The sequence below is a fragment of the Callithrix jacchus genome, chromosome 11, assembly GCF_049354715.1.
Source record: "Callithrix jacchus isolate 240 chromosome 11, calJac240_pri, whole genome shotgun sequence".
In the NCBI taxonomy this organism is placed as follows: Eukaryota; Metazoa; Chordata; class Mammalia; order Primates; family Cebidae; genus Callithrix; species Callithrix jacchus.
The window spans coordinates 58854423-58875222 of NC_133512.1; the positions used below are offsets into that span (position 1 = coordinate 58854423).

At 37.6% G+C, this 20800-nt stretch overlaps 1 protein-coding gene across 37 annotated transcripts in view; it reads right to left on the reverse strand.

The window, feature by feature from the left end:
- Positions 1-20800, reverse strand: part of CDK14 (cyclin dependent kinase 14) — a 621661-nt gene that overhangs the window by 455329 nt on the left and 145532 nt on the right. For 31 of the 37 annotated variants that reach the window (XM_009002498.4, XM_054237316.2, XM_078342875.1 and 28 more), the window contains one exon: positions 12780-12874. The exons of the other annotated variants lie outside the window; for them this stretch is intronic. In XM_009002498.4, the coding sequence (XP_009000746.1) occupies positions 12780-12874 (95 nt within the window). The remainder of the gene's footprint in view (positions 1-12779; positions 12875-20800) is intronic. 37 annotated transcript variants of the gene reach the window in all.

The following is a 20800-nucleotide window of genomic DNA, read 5'->3' on the forward strand; positions in this document are numbered from 1 at the left end:
TTTTTGCGCTGCTTTTTCCTCATCTTCGTGGATTTATCTACCTTGGTCTTTGATACTGGTGAGCTTTGGAGGGAGTTTCTATATGAGCATCCTTTTGGTTGATGTTGATGCTATTTCTCTCTGTTTGTTAGTTTTCCTTCTAACAGGCTGTAGTTTGCTGGAGGTCCACTCTACAAAGTTTGCCTGTATCACCAGTGGAGGCTGCAGAATGTTACCATTCTTCATCCCAGAGGGACATCCCAGATGTCTTCTACCAAGCTTCATCCCAGAGGGACACCTGACAGATGCCAGCTGGAACTCTCCTGTATGAGGTGTCTGTCTACCCCTGCTGGGAGGTGTCTACCCCTGCTGGGAGGTGTCTACCCCTGCTGGGAGTTGTCTCTCAGTCAGAGGCACAGGGAGGGGTCAGGGACCCACTTGAGGAGGCAGTCTGTCCCTTAGCAGAGCTCCAGCACTGTGCTGGGAGATCCATTGCCTTCTTCAGAGCCAGCAGGCAGGAACATTTATGTTTGCTGAAGCTGTGCCCACAGGCACCCCTTCCCCCAGGTGCTCTGTCCCAGGGAGGTGGGAGTTTGATCCATAAGCCCTTGACTGAGGCTGCTGCCTTTCTTTCAGAGATGCCCTGCCTAGGGAGGAGGAATCTAGAGAGGCAGTCTGGCTACAGCAGCTTTGCTGAGCTGCGGAGGGCTCTGCCCAGTTCAATCTTCCTGGTAGCTTTGTTTATACTGTGAGGAAAAAACTGACTACTCAAGCCTCAGTAATATCAGATGCCCCTCCCCACACCAAGCTCGAGCATCCCAGGTCGTTCTCCAACTGCTGTGCTGGCAGTGAGAATTTCAAGCCAGTTCATCTTAGCTTGCTGGGCTCTGTGAGGGTGGGATCTGCTGAGCTAGACCACTTGGCTTCTTGGCTTCAGCCCCTTTTCCAGGCAAGTGAACAGTTCTGTCTCACTGGTGCTCCAGGTGCCACTGAGGTAGGAAAGAAAACTACAGATAGCTCAATGTCTGCCCAAATAACAACCCAGTTTTGTGCTTGAAACCCAGGGCCCTGGTGGCATATGCACCAGAGAGAATCTCCTGGTCTGTGGGTTGTGAAGACCATGGGAAAAGTGTAGTGTCTGGGTCAGAGTGCACAGTTCCTCATGGCACAGTCCCTCATGACTTCCCTTGGCTAAGGGAGGGAGTTCCCTGATTCTTTGTGCTTCCTGGGTGAGGCAACGCCCCACCTTGCTTCAGCTCACCCTCTGTGAGCTGCACCCATTGTCTAACCAGTCCCAGTCAGATGAACTAGGTACCTCAGATGGAAATGCAGAAATCACCTGCCTTCTGCATTGATCTTACTAGGAGCTGCAGACCAGAGCTGTTCCTATTCAACTATCTTGCCCTTTCAAAGCTTTTCTTTCTTTTAAACATATTTGGTAGTTTTGTATGTTGATGTGAACAGAGTCAACCAGCCATTTGTTAGAATTAGGTAGTCAAGCTCATCACCAAGCAGCTTACCTACATAGGAATATCAGTCAACTTCTCCCCAGTGTATGTGTTCCTACATAGATAAGAGATCCAAAAGAATCAAAAATAATTAAAAACTCTTTCTATTCCTCCTCAAGTTTCTAAACTATGCCTAATAACAACTACTCCACAGTCAAGAATTACACACACCAGCCAGGCATGGGAACTCACATCTGTAATCCCAAAATTTGGGGAGGCCAAGGGGGGTGGATCACTTGAGCTCAGGAGTTCGAGACCAGTCTGGGGAACATGGTAAAACACCATCTCTATCAAAAAAATACAAAAGTTAGCTGGGTGTGGTGGCACATGCCTGTAGTCCCAGCTACTCAGGGGTGCTGAGGCAGGAGAAATGCTTGAGCCTGAAAGGTAGAGATTGCAGTGAGTCAAAATCACATGCACTACTGCACTCTAGCCTGGGTGACTGAGACCCTGTTTCAAAAAAAAAGAATTACATAAACCTCTTGTTGGGGGAAACAAATATCCTTTTTATATTGTTTTAAAAAGAACCAATAGGTAAAGGATAAATGACATATATCACAGGCAGAAAGAAAACACTGTCATGAATGCAATGCCAAGTTAGTGAGGTTTGACACTAGTGTTATAGATTGAACTATTCAAAAAGGTATGTTGAAGTTCTAACCCAAAGCATCTCAGAATGTGATTTTTTGAAATGGGGCCTTTATGGAGGTAATCAAATCAAAACAAGGTTATTAGGGTGGATCCTAATCAAATATGACTCATGTCCTGACAGAAAGATAAAACTTGACCACAGAGACAGACAGACGGGGACACACACACACACACACACACACACACACAGAGAGAGAGAACTAGTGACTGGGGTGATGCACCTGCAAGCCATGAATGCCCAAGATTACCAGCACGACACCAGAAGTTAGGAGAGAAGCATGGAACAGATTCTCCCTAACAACCCTTAGAAGGAACCTACACTGCAGACACCTTGATTTCAGACTTCCAGCCACTAGAACTGAGAAAATACATGTAGTTTAAGCCACCCAGATTGTGGGACATTGTTATGGCAGCCCTAGCAAACTAATACAATAGGCTTATGGTAAAATCCAAACATGACACCTGTAAACCAATACATATGTGTAAAATGCTCACAAACTGAAAATCACAAGTATCTCGACAAATGCCAGGCAGCTTCACTGCAAGACAGTGAGGGCTGTTCCTGGGGAGGATGCTAAAGATTATATTTAAAGATGGCAGTGGAGATACAGACATTTATGGGAGCACGGTAAGGAGGACTGAAACAGGGATCCAAACAACTGGTTGCCTCCTTAAATTATGTAGCACTATGAGGACACACCAAACTTAGCTCTCAAGTCCTGCTATATGACAGGTAGCTGTTATTCTTCAGCCTGACTTAGCCACCTTAATGCGAGCAAAGCCAGGTAGCTTGTCATCTCTTAAAGCAGGTGATTAGGCAATGGCTTTCATTTCCGCCTGGAGGAAATTAAGTACTACATGTGACAAGGAGGCCTGAAACTGCTCGAGAAATGCTAACAAGATAAATTAATGCCTACTAGAGTGAAAACTATCAACTGTCCAGAACCGCCTTTCTCAAAGATTATAGGTACTTTTAAAGTCTTTCTTTTATTCAGGCATGATAAATAAAAAATTGTTCAACTATCTCCAAGATTTTGAAATAAATCTTCAAGTTAAAAATTTAATAGAGTTATTAACATATCTGGAGATCAGCTGAGCAGATCTTTAGTGGGTAGGAACTTCCAAGTGTTTGGTTTATTTCCTTATAAAGAAATAATATTTGCTTCTGTTTGAGTCATAATTAAAGCAAGTCAGAGCATATGTGAGAACTACCTGGAATATTCAAGAACTACGACATCTTTCCAAGGTCTTGCATTACGGAAGCAGCTATGGTGTACTGATTAGGAAAAGAATAGCTTCAAGCCACCAGATGGAAATGAGCTAAACAAGGTTTCCCACTAACTAGCTGCGTGAACATGGGCAAGATGCTAAACCTCTCTAAGCCCTAAGATTCCTGACTGTTCAAATGAAAATGACAATAATGGCATTGTGAGGCACTGTGAGGAGTAAATGAGACAAAGAAATGTACTATATTGAATACAAAATAGTTGCTTAATAAAGGGTAGTTATCACGTTATTGACACTAAATTTGGTACAAGTAATTTTCATATGATAGAGTACTGCTATTTTTCTTTAGGAAATAATATTAAAATCTGGGACACAACCCCTATTAAAAGTAACTCAACCTGAGTTAAGTTTTGTATAAGGTGTAAAGAAGGAGGAGTCCAGTTTCCCATTACTGGGTATATACCCAAAGAATTATAAATCATTCTACTATTAAGACAGATGCACATCTATGTTTATTGCAGCACTATTCACAATAGCAAAGACTTGGAACTGATCCAAATGCCTATCAGTGATAGACTGGATAAAGAAAATGTGACATATATATGGCATGGAATACTATCCAGCCATAAAAAATAACAAAACTCCTGTTAAAAGTAACTCAATCTGAGTTAATTTTTGTAAAAAATGTAAAGAAGGAGTCCAGTTTCAGTTTTCTGCATATGGCTACCCAGTTTTTTCAACACCATTTATTAAATAGGGAATCCTTTCCCCATTGCTTATTTTTGTCAGGTTTATCAAAGATCAGATGATTGTAGATGTGTGGTGTTATTTCTGAGGCCTCTGTTCTTTTCCATTGGTCTATATATCTGTTTTGATAACTCAAGATGAATTAAAGAGTTAAACATAAGACCTAAAACCATAAAAACCCTAAAAGGAAACGTAGGCAATACCATTCAGGACATAGGCATGGCCAAAAACTTCATGATTAAAACACCAAAAGCAATGGCAACGAAAACCAAAATTGACCAATGGAACATAATTAAACTAACGAGCTTCTGTACAGCAAAAGAAACTATCATCAGAAAGAACAGGCAACCTACAGAACGGAAGAAGGTTTTTGCAATCTATCCATCTGACAAAGGGCTAATATCCAGAATCTACAACGAACTTAAACAAATTTACAGGAATAAAACAATCCTATCAAAAAGTGGGCAAAGGATATGAACAGACACTTCTCAAAAGAAGACATTTATGTGGCCAAAAAAATATGAAAAAAAAGAGCTCATCATCACTAGTCATTAGAGAAATGCAAATCAAAACCACAATGAGATAACATCTCATGGCAGCTAGAATGGCGATCATTTAAAAGTCAGGAAACCACAGATGATGTAGAGGATATGGAGAAATAGGAATGCTTTTACACTGTTGGTGGGAATATAAATTAGTTCAAACATTATGGAAGGCAATATGGCGATTCCTCAAAGATCTAGAACCAGAAATACCTCAAAGATCTTGACCCAGCAACCCATTATTGGGTATAAACCCATTCTACTATAAAGACACATGTACACATATGTTTACTGCAGCACTGTTCACAATAGCAAAGAATTAAAACCAACCCAAATGTCCACCAATGACAGACTGGATAAAGAAAATGTGGCACATACATGCCATGGAATATTATGCAGCCATATAAAAGGATGAGTTCATGTCCTTTTCAGGGACATGGATGAAGCTGGATACCATCATTTTCAGCAAACTAATACAAGAATGGAAAACCAAATACCACATGTTCTCACTCATAAGTGGGAGCCGAACAATGAGAGCACATGGACAGGGCCTGTTAGGGGGTGTGGGGCTAGGGGAGGAATAGCATTAGAAGAAATACCTAATATAGATGACAAGTTAATGAATGCAGCAAACCACCATGGCACGTGTATACCTATGTAACAAACTTGCACATTCTGCATATGTATCCCAGAACTTAAAAGTATAATAAAAAAATAATAATAACCATTTAGACCATTACCTTGACATTCCAAAATTCTCAAGCAATATAATTATTAACAACCCTCTGGATTTTGTTGTTTATTCTTCATCATGTTGACTGTTCATTTAAAACAATTTTTAAGACTTTTAAAGGAATTTCAACTTTCATTTTAGATTACATGACTACATGTACAGGTTTATTACATTAGTATATTGCATGATGCTGAGGTTTGAGATATGAATGATCCTGTCATGGAGGTAGTAAGCGTAGTAGCTAAAAGTTTTTCAATCCTTTTCTCCCTTCCTCAACAACCCCACTCAACAGTCTTTAGTGTCTTTTGTTCCCAACTTATGTCCACGTGTACCCAATGCTTAGCTCCCACTTATAAATAAAAACATTCAATATTTGGTTTTCTGTTCCTGTGTTAATTCACTTAGGATAATGGCCTCCAGCTGCATCCATGTTGCTGCAAAGAACATGATTTCATTCTTTTTAGTGTCTGTGTAATATTCCATGGTGTATATGTACCAAATTTTCTTTATCCAGTTCACTACTGGTGGGCATGTAGATTGACTCCATAGCTTTGCTATTGTGAATAATGCTGTGATTAACATAAAAGTGCATGTGGCTTTTTGGTAGAACAATTCAGTTTCTTTTAGATATATACCCAGTAATGAGACTGCTAGGATGAATGGTAGTTCTTGTTTTAAGTTCTTTGAGAAATCTCCAAACTGATTTCCACAGTAGCTGAACTAATTTATATTCTCACCAGCATTATACAAGCATTCCCTTTTCTGCAGAGCCTTCCCAGCACCTGCTTTTGACTTTTAATAATAGCTTTCTAACTGATATGAGATAGTATCTCATTGTGGTTTTGATTTGTATTTGTCTGATGATTAGTGATGCGGAGCATTTCTTCATGTTTGTTGGCCACTTGAATGTCTTCTTTTGAGAACTGTATGTTTCTGCTCACATATTTTGCTCACTTTTTAGCAGGATTATTCAGTTACTACTTGTTAAATTACATAAGTTCCTCAGAGATTCCAGATACTAGATCTTTGTTAGATACAGTTTCTGAATATTTTCTCCCATTCTGTTTACTCTGTTGATAGTTTATTTTGCTGAGCAGAAGCTCTTCAATTAGGTCCCACTCAGCAATTTTGGGTTTTGTTGCAATTGCTTTTGTGAACTTAGTCATAAATCGTTTCCCAAGGCAAATGCTCAGATGATGTTTCTAAATTTTCTTCTAGGATCCTCACAGTTTTGAGGTCTTATATTTAAATCTTCAATCCATCTTTATATATGGTGAAAGGGAGGGGTCCAATGTCATTCTTCTGCATATGGACAGCCATCTACACAAGAAACATTTATTAAATAGGAGTCCTTTCTCCATTACTTATTTTTGTCAACTTTGTCAAAGATCAGGTGGTTGCAGGTGTGTGGCTTTATTTCTGGGTTCTCTATTTGGTTCCTTTGGTCTATGTGTCTATTTTGTACTAATACCATGCTACTTTAGTTACTGTAGCCTTATAATATAGTTTGAATTCAGATGGTGTGATACCTCTGACTTGGTTCTTTTCCCTTAGGATTGCTTTGGATATTCAAGGTCTTGTTTTGGTTCCATATGAATATTAGAATATCTTTTTCTAATTCTGTAAAAAACAACAGTAGTAGTTTGACAGGATTAGCACTGCATCTATAGATTGCTTTGGGCAGCGTGGCAATTTTAACAATATTGATTCTTCCAATCCAAGAGCATGGAATGTTTTTCCATTTGTTTGTGTCATCTATGATTTCTTTCAGCAACGTTTTACAGTACTCCTTGTAGCGATCTTTCACTTCCTTGGTTAGACATTTTCCTAGGTCTTTTAATTTTTTTTTTTTTGTGGCTATTGCAAATGAAATTGCATTCTCGATTTAATTCTGAGCTTGAATGTTGCTGGTGTATAGAAATGATGCTGGATTTTTTACACTTTTATATTCTAAAACTTTACTGAAGTCATTTGTCAATTCCAGGAGCTTTTTGGCAGAGTCTTTAGGGTTTCCCAAGTATAGAATCATATTGTGAGCAAAGAAGGATAATTTGACTTCTATTCCTATTTAGATGCCTTTTATTTCTTTCTCTTGCCTGATTGTTCTGGCTAGGACTTCTGGTACTGTGAGAGTGGGTATCCTTGTCTTTTTCCAGTTCTCTAGGAGAATGCTTCCAGCTGTTGTCAGTTCAGTATGATGTTGGCTGTGGGTTTGTCATAGGTAGCTCTTATTATTTTGAGCTATGTTCCTTCAGTGCCTAGCTTATTGAGGGTTTTTAGCATGAAGGGATGCTGGATTTTTATCAAAGGCTTTTAGCAAACCAACTGAAATGATCAAATGGTTTTTGTTCTTAATTCTGTTGTGCAGTGAAACACATGTATTGATTGTGAATTGTGAGCCATCCTTGCATCCCAGGAATGAAGCCTACTTGATTGTGGTGAATTAGCTTTTGATGCATTGCTGGATTCAGTTTGCTGCTATTTTGTTGAGGCTTTTTGTGTCTATTTTCGTCAGGCATATTGGCTTGTAGTTTTCTTTTCTCATTGTTTCTTTCTCAGTTGTTCATATCAGGATGATGCTGGCTACATCATCCTCAATGATAGGGTAGTATCCATCCTCCTCAGTTTTTTGCAATAGTTTCAGTAGAATTGATACCAGCTCTTCAATGAACTTCTGGTAGAACTTAGCTATGAATCAATCTAGTCCTGGGCTTTTTTTTTTGGTTGGTAGTTTTTACTACTAATTCAATTGCGGAACTCAATATTGGTCTGTTCAGAGTTTCCATTTCTTCCTGATTCAATCTTGGGAGGTTAAGTGTTCTAGAAACTTACCTATTTCCTCTAGGTTTCTACCTTGTATACATAGAGTTCTTTCTAATGGTCTCTGAGGATCTTTTGTATTTCCATGAGATCAGCTGTAATGTCACCTTTGTCATTTTTTATTGTGCTAATTTGGATGTTCTCTCTCCCTTTGTTAATTAATTAGTGCTCTATTGGTCTTTATTCTTTCAAAGAACCAACTTTTGGTTTCATTAATTTTTTAAGAGATTTTTAGGTTTCAATTCCAGTCAGTTCTGCTCTGATTTTGGTTATGTCTTTTCTTCTGCTAGCTTTGGGGTTCGGTTGTTCTTGTTTTAATAGCTCTTCTGGGTATGATGTTAGTTTATGTAAGATCTAACTTTTTTAGGTAGCCATTTAATGCTGTAAACTTTCCTCTTAACACTGCTCTTGCTGTATCCCAGAGATTTTGGTATGGTTTCTCTGTTTTCATTTATTTCTAAGAATTTTTTGACTTCTGCTTTAATTTAGTTGTTTAACCAAAAATCATTCAGGAGCAAGTTGTTTAATTTCCATGTAATTGTGAAGTCTGGGGAAATCTTCTTGGTATTGATTCCTATTTTTATTCCACTGCGGTCTAAGGGTATATGGATGGTATTTGATTTTTTTTTTAATTGAGACTTGCTTTATGACAGAACATGTGGTCATCTGTCCTACATGCAAATGAAAAGAACGTATATTCTGTGGTTGACAGGTGGAGTAGTCTGTATATGCCTATTAAGTCCCAAACTCTCCTGGCTTGTAAGGTTTCTGCTGAGAAGTCAGCTGTTAGCTTAACGGTTTCTCCTTTATATGTGATCTTGCTTTTTCTCTAACTGTCTGTAACATTTTTTCTTCAGCATTGACCTCAGATATTCTGGTGAGTATGTCTTGGTGATGTTCATTTTATATAGCATCTCACAGACGTTCTTGAGATTTTTTTTGAATCTGGATACCTACTTCTCTAGCAAGATTAGATTTTTCTGGGATTATTCCCTCAAATATGTTTTCCAGGTTATTTACCTTTTCTCTATCTCAGGAATGCCAATAATTTGTAGGTTTGATCACTTTTCATTATCTCATATTTCTCAAAGACTTTGTTCATTTAAAAAAATTTTTATTATTTTTGCCTGTCTGGGTTAGTTAGATTGGTCTTCAAGCTCTGAAATTATTTCTTCTGCTTGGTCTAAGCTATTGATAAAGCTTTCAACTGTTTTGTTTTATTTTTTTGGAGACAGAGTCTTACAAAAGTGATTCTCATGCCTCAGCCTCTGGAGTAGCTGAGATTACAGGCATGCACCACCACACCCAGCTAATTTTTATATTTTTAGTAGAGACAGGGTTTCATCATGTTGTCCAGGCTGGTCTTGAACTCCTGACCTCAGATGATCCACCTGCCTTAGTCTCCCAAAGTGCTGGGATTACAGGCATGAGCCACCACACCCAGCCTCAACTGTATAGAAATTCCTTAAGAGAGCTTTTCAATTCTAAACACTCTGACTGATTTCCTTTTAAGATGCTTATCTCTTCCTTCATTTCCTGGATTGATTTAGAAGTTTCTTTGTGTAGATTTTCAATCATATCTTGGATCTCACTGAACTTCCTTGTAATCCATGCTTTGAATTTTTTTATTTTTTTATTTTTTATTTATTTATTTTTTTTTTTGAGACGGAGTTTCACTCGTTACCCAGTGGAGTGCAATGGCGCGATCCCGGCTCACCGCAACCTCCGCCTCCTGGGTTCAGGCAATTCTCCTGCCTCAGCCTCCCGAGTAGCTGGGATTACAGGCATGCGCCACCATGACCAGCTGATTTTTTGTATTTTTAGTAGAGATAGGGTTTCACCATGTTGACCAGGATGGTCTCGTTCTCCTGACCTTGTGATCCACCCGCCTCGGCCTCCCAAAGTGCTGGGATTACAGGCTTGAGCCACCGCACCCGGCCCCATGCTTTGAATTTTTTTTTTCTGTCATTTCTGAGTTTCCATTTTGGTCAGGAATTATTGTTGGAGAGTTAGTGTAATCCTTCAATGGTGTTGTAACATTCAGATTTTTCATGATAACAGAATTCTTATGCTGGTTCCTTCCCATCTGGAGATGTTGATACTATAATTTTTGTAATTATTTTTGTACAGATTGAATTTTTTCTTTTTCTTTCTTTCTCTGCAATATTATCAGGATTTTTTTTCTTTTCCTTTCCCTTTTCCCGACTCCCTATGTGTTGTGACTGCAGAGAATGCTGTGTTGGATCTTTTGGCTTTGCTTCTATAGCCCTCTGCACTTCCATCAGCAGCTTTTATATAGGACTGTTTGGTTGGACCTATAGCCAGTAGATGGCACTTATGAATAAGAGCCTACTACAGATGCTCTCTGCTGCATTAGGCAATAGGCTAATATGTTGAGTCCATAATGTTCTGAGTTCCTTTCTCAGCCCTGGAGGGCAGGAGGCAAGATGGTCATTCTCTGATGGCAGGCACAAGCACCAGCACTGAGGGAGAATCCAGTGGAAAGTCACCAAGCACTTAGAGGTGTGCCTAAGCATGAAGCTGGGAAACATCCTCAGCCCCAAGTCTGCACAGAAAGTGGAGGCAGTCTAAACTTCTAATCGAGGAGTGTAAGCACTCCAGATCTCTGGAGATTTGGCTGGGCATGGAGCAGAGAGGACCCTGCCACCAGGGTTATTCTGTGTTTCTAGACAACACCAGAGTTATTGTGTAGAAAGGGTGAGGCAGCTTAGGCTGACATTCCAGGTGAACCAGTGCTCCAAATTCCTGGAGATCTGCCTGGGTGTAAAGCAGAGAAGGCCCAGCTGCACCATGGTCTCTGTACAGGAAGAGTGAGTGACTCCGGATGCTAAACCAGGTGACCAGGTACTCTTAACTGTCTGGCGATCTGCCTGGATGTGAAGCAGCAAGAGCCCCTCCTGTACCTGGATGCCTGCACAGGAAGGGTGGGGCAACTGAGACTGCCAATCCAGGTGAGGTGAGCAGGTGCTTCGAATGCCTAGAGATCTGCCTGGACATGGAGTGAAGAGGACTACACCAGGATCTCTGGACAGGAGGGGTGGGACAGCTCAGGATGCAAAACCAGGCAAGCAGGTGCTCCAAATGCCTGGAGATCTGCCTGGGTGTGGAATGGAGAGGGCTCTCTGCACCATTTTTGCAAACCTTTTTTTACAACTCTCAAAATTAATACTACTACTTTTGACTTAATGGTATTTTGCATTACACATCTTTCTTTATGAAAAATACATCTTCTCTTCTAAAATTAAGAAACACGAACAAACAGGTGTAAGACCACACTTCTGAAAATCCTAAGATCACCTATATTAGCACATAATCAAAATTTCCAACTATGTCTTTGGAATGATCCTTCGGAGAATTTTTCTCTTCTATATCTTCTTATTTAATTACTTAGGTTACAATGTCCTAACCAGGTTTGGTGCAGTGGCTCACACCTGTAATCATAACACGTTGGGTGGCCGAGGCCAGAGGATGACTTAAGTCCAGGAGTTTAAGACCAGCCTGGACAACACAGGGAAATTCCATTTCTAAATTTTTTTTTTTTTACATAGCCAGACATGATGGCATGTGCTTGTAGTCCCAGCTACTCAGGAGGCTGAGGCCAGAGAACTGTTTGAGCCCAGGAGGTTGAGGCTGCAATGAGCTGTTATCAAGCCACTGTACTCCAGCCTGGGCAACAGGGACAAATGCTATTGCAGAAGGGGGGGATAAAAAAGTCCTATCCTCTATAAAGATTTTAAAAAGAGATAACAACAGGCATGGCACAGAAAATTATTTTGCAACATCATTTGGTAAAGTTATAAAGGTAAAACAAAGCTTGTGACTTCTGTGGTTGCTGCAGAGATAGCATTAAGTTATCTACAACTTAGATAAGTTATTACATGCCACTAAATACAATATCTCTCTGTCCTTGATCAATAAGGGAGAGGAAGGAGGTCCATCAGAAACACATGAGCACAAGCTGTTTAAGAATCAAAATCTGTGCCCTGACCCCCAGAGAGCAACGGAGAGAAAGAAAGAAAGCAGGAGAGAGTTATTTTGCTATATGAAAATATATGCAGCATGGTGCCAAAGCAGACAGAAAGAAAAAAAAAGAAAATCTTGCCATTTGTATTTTTTTTTTTCTTAACAAAGAAATTTCTGAAAGATGGAGTAAAAGCTTAATTTAAAAAGACCCCAAGAACCGCCAATACATTTGGCTTTGTCAAACAAATACTCCTATTGTCAACACTAAATCTCTATGAGAAATTAATCACATAATTCACCTGGAAATGAATTCTCCTTACAGAGTTCCAACTCCTTTGAAAGAAAGAGAAAACAATGTTGCGGGGAGGAGTGTTAACAGAAAAATAAATTGAACAGTCTGAAAAACTGTTTACTAGCAGCGTACACCGATTCCAATGAGTTTTACACACTTGCCAAAAATAAAAATAAAAAACACCCCGAGGGAGGGAAATCTATTGTATATTAAGAATTATTTAAATAAAATGCTATTTAATAATAAGAGAGCCGAAACACTGTACATGTGAAATATTCCAAAAAAAAGTAACTTACTTGCTTTTCCCTTTGTATACTGTAGCATAAGATCCTTCCCCTAATTTTTCCAGTTTTTCATATGAGTCAGCTTTTCCAAATTTGGGACTTGTTGGCTAAAAATGAAGCACAGCGTAAACAAAACATATTGTATCAAATTAATTAACAACAAATACCCTGATTTTGCTGATAATGTACAGATTCTCTCTCACTTTTTAAATAACTACTTTTTCTGGCATACTTTCATTTTTTTGGACAGAGACTCTTTCTGTCACTAGGTTAGAGTGCAGTGGCACTATCTCGGCTCACTCCAACCTCCGCCTCCCAAGTTCAAGCTATTCTCCTGACTCAGCCTCTCAAGTAGCTGGGATTGCAGGCATGCACCACCATGTCCAGCTAATGTTTGTATTTTTAGTACAGACGGTGTTTCACCATGTTGGCCAGGACGATCTCAATCTCCTGACCTCATGATCTGCCCTCCTCAGCCTCCCAAAGTGCTGGGGTTACAGGCATGAGCCACCGCACCTGGCCCATATTTATTTTTCAAAACAGAATACACAGGGTACAAAACTAAAAAAAAATGTAAATAAACACAATATAGTATGAAATTATTCCCATAATCTGACCAGGAAACCACTGTTAACATTTTGAAATCTGTTCTTCCAGTGCTATCTATAAGCTGATGATTGCTTTTTTACATGAATGAAAATTATCTACCGGTTTTTAACCTGCCCTCCCTTTTTTATTCAATAAATTATGAACACTCTACATGTTATTTATTATACAATCTTCTAAATTAGGAGCTGCCAAACTGTGGCCCATGGGTCAAATTCAGCCCACCACCTGTTTCTGTACATCCCATAAGTTTAGAATAGTTTTTGTCTTTTACTCCTCCGATACCTTTTAGTGATAATTCCAACAGATAATCAGAAGATGTATCACTCAGCTATCACTAATTAACACAAAATGGAACTATTTTATGTATACATAAATCAATCCTTAAGGTATAGCTGCCACAAAATAACTCTTCCTTAAGACAGGTCACATCCCATCAGGACTAAAAAAATGCTAAGAGTGAATGACCTCATCAGTCTTGCTGTGCTCAACTCCCACTCCAACTTTAACTGTGGAGCAACAAAAGGGGAGTGTTGTCCTCTATGGTGGAGAAGCATTCACTTTCTATTTCAATAAGAAATGACCTACTATTATACTGTTGCTATTATTTAAAAGGGTAATATCAAAGCATATTAGAAAATGATAATTACATAAGAAATGAAAACTATCTTATTAAATAGATTATCTGATCCCAATATAAATATAAATATAATTCATAAAGTTTCTAATATTTGTGGTACTTCACAAATAACCAACTTTAGAAGTTTAGAGCTTGTATTCCAGAAGTTGGGCTTGAACACTACTTTTGAGTATACTCCTGTACCACTTGCCAAAAACACACAACATGTGGGCAATGATTCTGACTCACACTATTTTTACGGATTTTATATGGCCAGTTGAACATGTTTCTTACCTCCTTCCCACCCAAAATACCCCATTGTGACTGAAAAGTTATTTTTCAAAAAGAATAAATCAGAATTAGAAACAGAAAACAAAAAAGAGTGCCAATATCTAATCAGAAATTTTGAAGAATTCTGAAAAAAGGTAACTAAAAACTTAAGAGAAAAGCCTGACTATTCCATAAAATGAGAAGACTATTCAATAAAAGAAGCAGGAACCTCTAGGTGAACATGAGACTAATCAACACATAGACAGTTGAGACTGCAGTGTCCTCCCAAGCAAGCTGCAGAGGCATCTGCATAGGAGACGGCTTAGAATGCAGTATCTGAGCAGAGTAAGGACTCAAGTAGTCAATATTCAGAGAAAAAGCAATGTCTCCTAACCCCCAAGCTGTAATCTCTTTCACACAATCAGTAGAGACAATTTACAGAAAATAAAATAAGCTGACAGTGATTCTCAAATACAAATATGAGTATACAACCAAACATCACAAAGCATTTTAGGAAAAGCAATATCCTGAAAAAGAAGGATAAAATTCAGTGGGCAGAGAATCTAAAACCTTGGAAGGCAAGTTGACACTCCAAAGGTAAGAATAATTTTAAACATAAAGATTAAATTAATGCCACAGAGATTGTAGAAAACAGGTACACAGTCAAATTTTCTACTACCCCAATTCATCTGTAAATATTCTAAAGGCTCAATGGTTGAAGTCAACTAACTACACATAAACTTCCATGAGATTGCTTCCTCATTCTGTGTAATGTAAAAGAACATAAATTAAGTTCTTATGTGTGGAACTAAATAAATTTTTGCAAAATCTAAAGTCTGATCTTTACAGGTATACATAGCACATGGTAGCCTAAAGCAACACAATCTGAGGATGTATTATCAGGGAACTTCTGTTGCTCATCATTAATATTAAGAAAAAAATAAGCAAACAAGTTCATATCTGAGAGTCACAACTATTAATCCAGCCTATCTCTAGATAGTGCCCCCTTCAAAGGAAGAATGACTATGCCAAATGCTGAGAGAACTGCTGGAAAATTAAGTGCTGCAAGAAAGCTTCTAAGGTCAAGTACTTAATCTGCCACAGCTGGACACCATAGTAACCCATTTCCTGACCAAGCATTCAATGTGGGGTCAATTCCTCCTCAAGCTCCATGATTACTAATTTTATAATGAAATATAGACCAAAAATAGAATTCCTGCCTTCACAAAATCAGAACTCCTAGAGCTACATAACACTGTCGGCATCATCTACTCTAACATAAATGTATAAAAACGAAAACCCCCCAGAAATACCAATTTGCCCAAGACCATACACTGAATTTCAATTAAATATTGTTCCTTAAAGCAATGCTGTCTAAGTAATCTGCTCCCATTTAGCACTCAGTATGAGAAAACAAAAGTAGCAGCACAAAATTTTGCTAGCACTCAGTATGGGAAAACGAAACTACCAACACAAATTAACAGTGTTTAAAGAAAATATCTTAACCAAATAACAAGGGGTTTATTTTATACATATGTATGGTCTGCTACAAGTGTCATAACCAAACACAGACTGGGTGACTTCAACAACAAAAATTCTTTTTTTCACAGTTCTGGAAGCTAGAAGTTCAAGATCAAGGTTTTGACAGGGTTTGTTTCTCCTGAGTCCTCTCTCCTTGGCTTGCAGATGGCCACCTTCTCATGTGTCCTCACATGGCCTTCCCTCTGGTTGACTGGATCCCTAGTGTCTCTACACTACTTATAAGGACACCAGTCATATTATATACGGTCACAGTTAATGACCTAATTTTAATTTAGTCACCTCTTTAAAAAAAAAAAAACCGTATCATCAAATATGGTTACGTTTTGAGGTACTGGGGGCTGGGACTTCAACATAGGAATTTTAAGGGAACACCATTCAGCCCATAATTCTCTCTCTCTCTCTCTCTCTCTCTCTCTCTCTATATATATATATATATATATATATATATATATAATTTTTATATATATATATAATTTTTATATATATATAATAATTTTAAACATAAAGATTAAATTAATGCCACAGAGATTGTAGAAAACAGGTACATAGTCAAATTTTCTACTACCCCTATTCATCTGTAAATATTCTAAAGGCTCAATGGTTGAAGTCAACTAACTACACATAAACTTCCATGAGATTGCTTCCTCATTCTGTGTAATGTAAAAGAACATAAATTAAGTTCTTATGTGTGGAACTAAATAAATTTTTGCAAAATCTAAAGTCTGATCTTTACAGGTATACATAGCACATGGTAGCCTAAAGCAACACAATCTTAGGATGTATTGTAAATATATATATATATATATATATATATATATATATATATTTACACACACACACATACATACATACATACATATATATATGAAGGACAAAGCTAGTTCAAAAAATTAATACAGAAAGGAAAGGAAGGAAAAAAAGAAAGGAAGGGAGGGTATAAGATGTTTTTCTAGGAATTGAACTCGGTTCCATGTAATTTAAACTGACTAAAATGATGAGCTCTTTAAGAATTACATTCATTTAGGACCACCTATTTTTTTATTCAAGAAATTTGTAAGATACAAACCATGTGTTGAGTTAAATCAAGTAAAATTTAATGGAAAATTACATTCAAAGTCGCCTGAGTAGTCCTGTGTGGGTTATGTTCTCATGCATTTTTCATCACCAGGAAACAGCTTGAGAATGTCACACTTTACCATCACCCTCCTGAGCCCAAGTTTTAAATAGAAATTTAAAAACCTATATTAAACTTCGGTATAAAATAATCTTCAATGGGGAAAATATTATGTTCACAGTTCCACTCTAAATTATTTAAAATCAGAATGAGAGGTCTGTGTGTTTGCTTTTGTGCTCTTAATTAAGAATGAATCCAGTCTAACTTAAAGAAAAATCTACAGGCAGAAAGTTACCTTTTTATTCTTATTAGGAGATAAAATGCTAATGACTACTTAGAGTAAGTATAAAACATAGTCACTTGGCATAAAACTTGGCAAGAGAATAGAAAGCCAAAATTGTCTCTTTCTGGAAAGGCACAAATAATATTCTAAAAATGATACATTCTACATAGATAGCTTTGTATAAAAGAGTTAATGTAATTGTTTTTAAGGCATAGACCATATTAAACTTACTACCTGAAGAAACTGAACTGAGGAAATTAGAAAAATAAGGACATTTTTAAAATAAAACAATCTCCATTCATTCAGAAGAAAGATTTAGTAAAGAAAGATGCTAATGGTACAAAGTAGTCTATTAAATTAAATAGATTTAGATGCATTAATTGCTATGGTTGTATTCTACACTCTGTTAACACTATAATGGCAGAAAATTAATATTTTGCCACATTTGGTGGTAAAACAATCAATATTATTTGCCCTGTGAAACTGATCGGTAGACATTGAAATACTCTGTAACTTACGAATCAATCATGCTGACTCCACAGGAAGAATCAAAGGTTCTCTAAAAACTTTCCTAGTCTATAAAAGAATAGGATGCATCTAAGAGACAGTCTCCGCTTTCAGAGTTAGATTCTTATAAAGTGAGTCTTTAAAGAGGTCAACAATAAAATTATAAAGCGAGTCTTTAAAGATGCCAATAATAAAATTCTTCCTATCAAATGAGTAAAAGAAGATTAACTCAGAAGGAGAGGGTTTTATAAATAATTAAAGTTGAGGCCTTTCATTTGTCTTTTTTTCCTTGCAAATTTATTAAATCATCACATTTAAATAAATGTGATGGAGAAAACCAAAGTGTAGTCAACCTTAAACATTATCTTTGGCTCTTTGATGTCAGGTAGGTGGATGAATGAGAAACAGCTTTATGGGACAAATATTCTCTGCTTATCACTTCCCCACTTAGAGTGTAGCTTGAGATAGCACTTTTGAGACATGGAAATACAGAGGGCTAATCAACAATTTCTAACAGACACTAAGTACATACAGATGTGAAATTTAATAAGATGATATTAATACATTTTTTTAAACAAAATTAAAGAATAGAGAATCATCAATTGTCTGGACCAGTGGAGGGAAACATTGACATGGATACTGAAAAGTGCATATAATGTTCCAGCTGAACAATGTTTGTCACCCTGCCATAAAGGTGACAGGGTGACACCTTTCTTGGCCCTTGACAGCTCTAGTTCATTGTTTGTGTGATAATAATAACAACTACTAACTAATATCAAGTGATTATGTACCAGACCTTAAGCTAATCTTAATCTCTATAATACCTAAACTTAATCTCTATAATACCACCATGAGGTTGGTTCTATTACTATCCCCATTGAACGTGAATAATTTACATACTGGAAAAATAAAGTAACTCATCTGAAATCCTCTAGTTACTGGTAGAACTAGAATTCAAATCAAGATGATCAGAATTGAGAATGCTTTTCTTTGTTACTGTTATACTGGTGGAATATTCCCACAGAGTTCTAACTCCCACCTACATGGAGGATATATTAAACACGTTTCAATCTGTCTTCTATTGAAACCCACTCCCAGAAGCAAAGATAGGTGTCTGAATTGCATTTTTATAAACTTCATGAGTATATCTTAGTGTTCATCTTAGTGTTCAGTGTAATGATACCCTGATATCCAGTAAGAATGTGCATAACTTCATACTGACTTCACTGAAAACTGATTTTTAACCCTCACATATAACCCCTTGCTTAAGATTATTGAGTTCTCCCTGAATTGAGGAAAACCACAATGGAGAATCACTTCTTTACTACATTATACTATAATTGAGAGAGTGGCTGTGAGGGTGAGAGAGAAAAGATTCAATCAGAACCCTGTGACCCCATTAAACAAGGTTTTTTATTTTGCCTCTGCTCTCCAGAACAAGTTTTATTATCCAGTACTGATAGCCTTATTACAGCCACACTAAGAGAGAAGACTAGAGACAATGCATCACTGACAGGCAACTAGGTTATAAAACAGATCAAGATGCTGGACAGAGTGAATCCAAACACCATGCATGGTAACAACCTGACAAGGGGGCTTGGTTCTATCTGGGAATTTTCCACTCCGTGAAGAAAAAGTAATACCAAGATGAGACACCCACCACACCCCAAGAACAAGTATCTAAAAACTGAAGTGAAACTCTCATTTGCAGGTTTGCACCCTCCTCCCACTTCTCCAGATTAGGCCTGCCTATCGTGGGATATAGATTTTTGCGGTGATAAAAGAGGTAAATTTGGAGCAATTTGTGGAATATAGAGAGGACCTTAAACTAAATATGAGTTTCTGAAAATATGCTGTCTTTAAGCTCAGCTTATGACAGCACAACTCAATGAAATCCCTTCTAAATTGGTCTGGCAAGACAGAAAATCTCCCATAGTACTCCCAAGTACTGTAGCTACTAAGGAGCACAGCGGGGTTAGGGGAGGTGGCAGGAATAGGAGAGGAAGGTTTGTCATATCAGTGACAGTATTAAACACTACACAGAGACTAGTCCTATGAAAAGTGGGTACTCAATATATGCCTGAAACAAATATACAAACTTGTCTAACATCCTCTTAAAATATACCATTATTAAAAATAAATCACATTCTTTATATTTTGCCTAACTTTTAAAGTCCACTATGTGAAAGAAAAGAAAACAATCAGCAAGTTTACATTATTATGATGGCCACCGAGGTCAAGGCATCCTTGGTTCCTTGATTTCAGTCAAGGCTCCTAACATACAATAGCCTGTCTGTGATGAGCATATAGCCATATACAGTTGGGAAGGCATGGTATTTTAAAATAGTTTCTACCACAGTATTTCCAAGAAACAATGCTTTCCTCATTAAAACAGCAGCTACAATGCCACGCTTCTATCACCTTCTCCTTCCTTTTCAGCTCTATTCTTGGAGCCTATAAAAGATAACTAATATTTTAAAAGAAATAATGATAAAATAAAGGTATGACGTTAATCCTGGTGACCGTTAAAGAAAAAGAGTCTTCCTTTGATGCTTATCAGCCATAGTTACTCCTCAAAGCATCGTTAAAAATAACACCTATGTCTATAATGCTCCCTTGCTTTCACATGGCTATGAACTAATCAAACCTTTACAATGCTGCAGAGTACGTAAAATGGTGTTACGTAAGAAGTGTCACTGTCTCCATTTTCTGCCCAATTCAGAATCCAGTGGAAATTAATCTTTCTACCAAAAAAAAAAAAACCTGTAATAAAGTACTCCATCTTATCACAACAGGGGAGAGAATAAAAAGGCAGCAGCAGACGTAAAGGACTCAAAAAAAAAAAAAAAAAGAATATTATAGCATCCTGCTAAAAGATAAAACCATTTCCAGCTTGATAAGGTAAGAGCAAAGACATTTTTCCAGGGCACATGGAAGGGAAGCAAAAATTCCTAAAATGAAAAGAAAGCAAAGCAGTTCCTACACAAAGTAATAAAAATTTCCTAGTATATATTTTTAAAAAGTCATCCCAGAGTGAACCAGAAAAAGGTAAGCCCAAAAGGATCTAAAGAAAGTTAAAAATACAATAAACA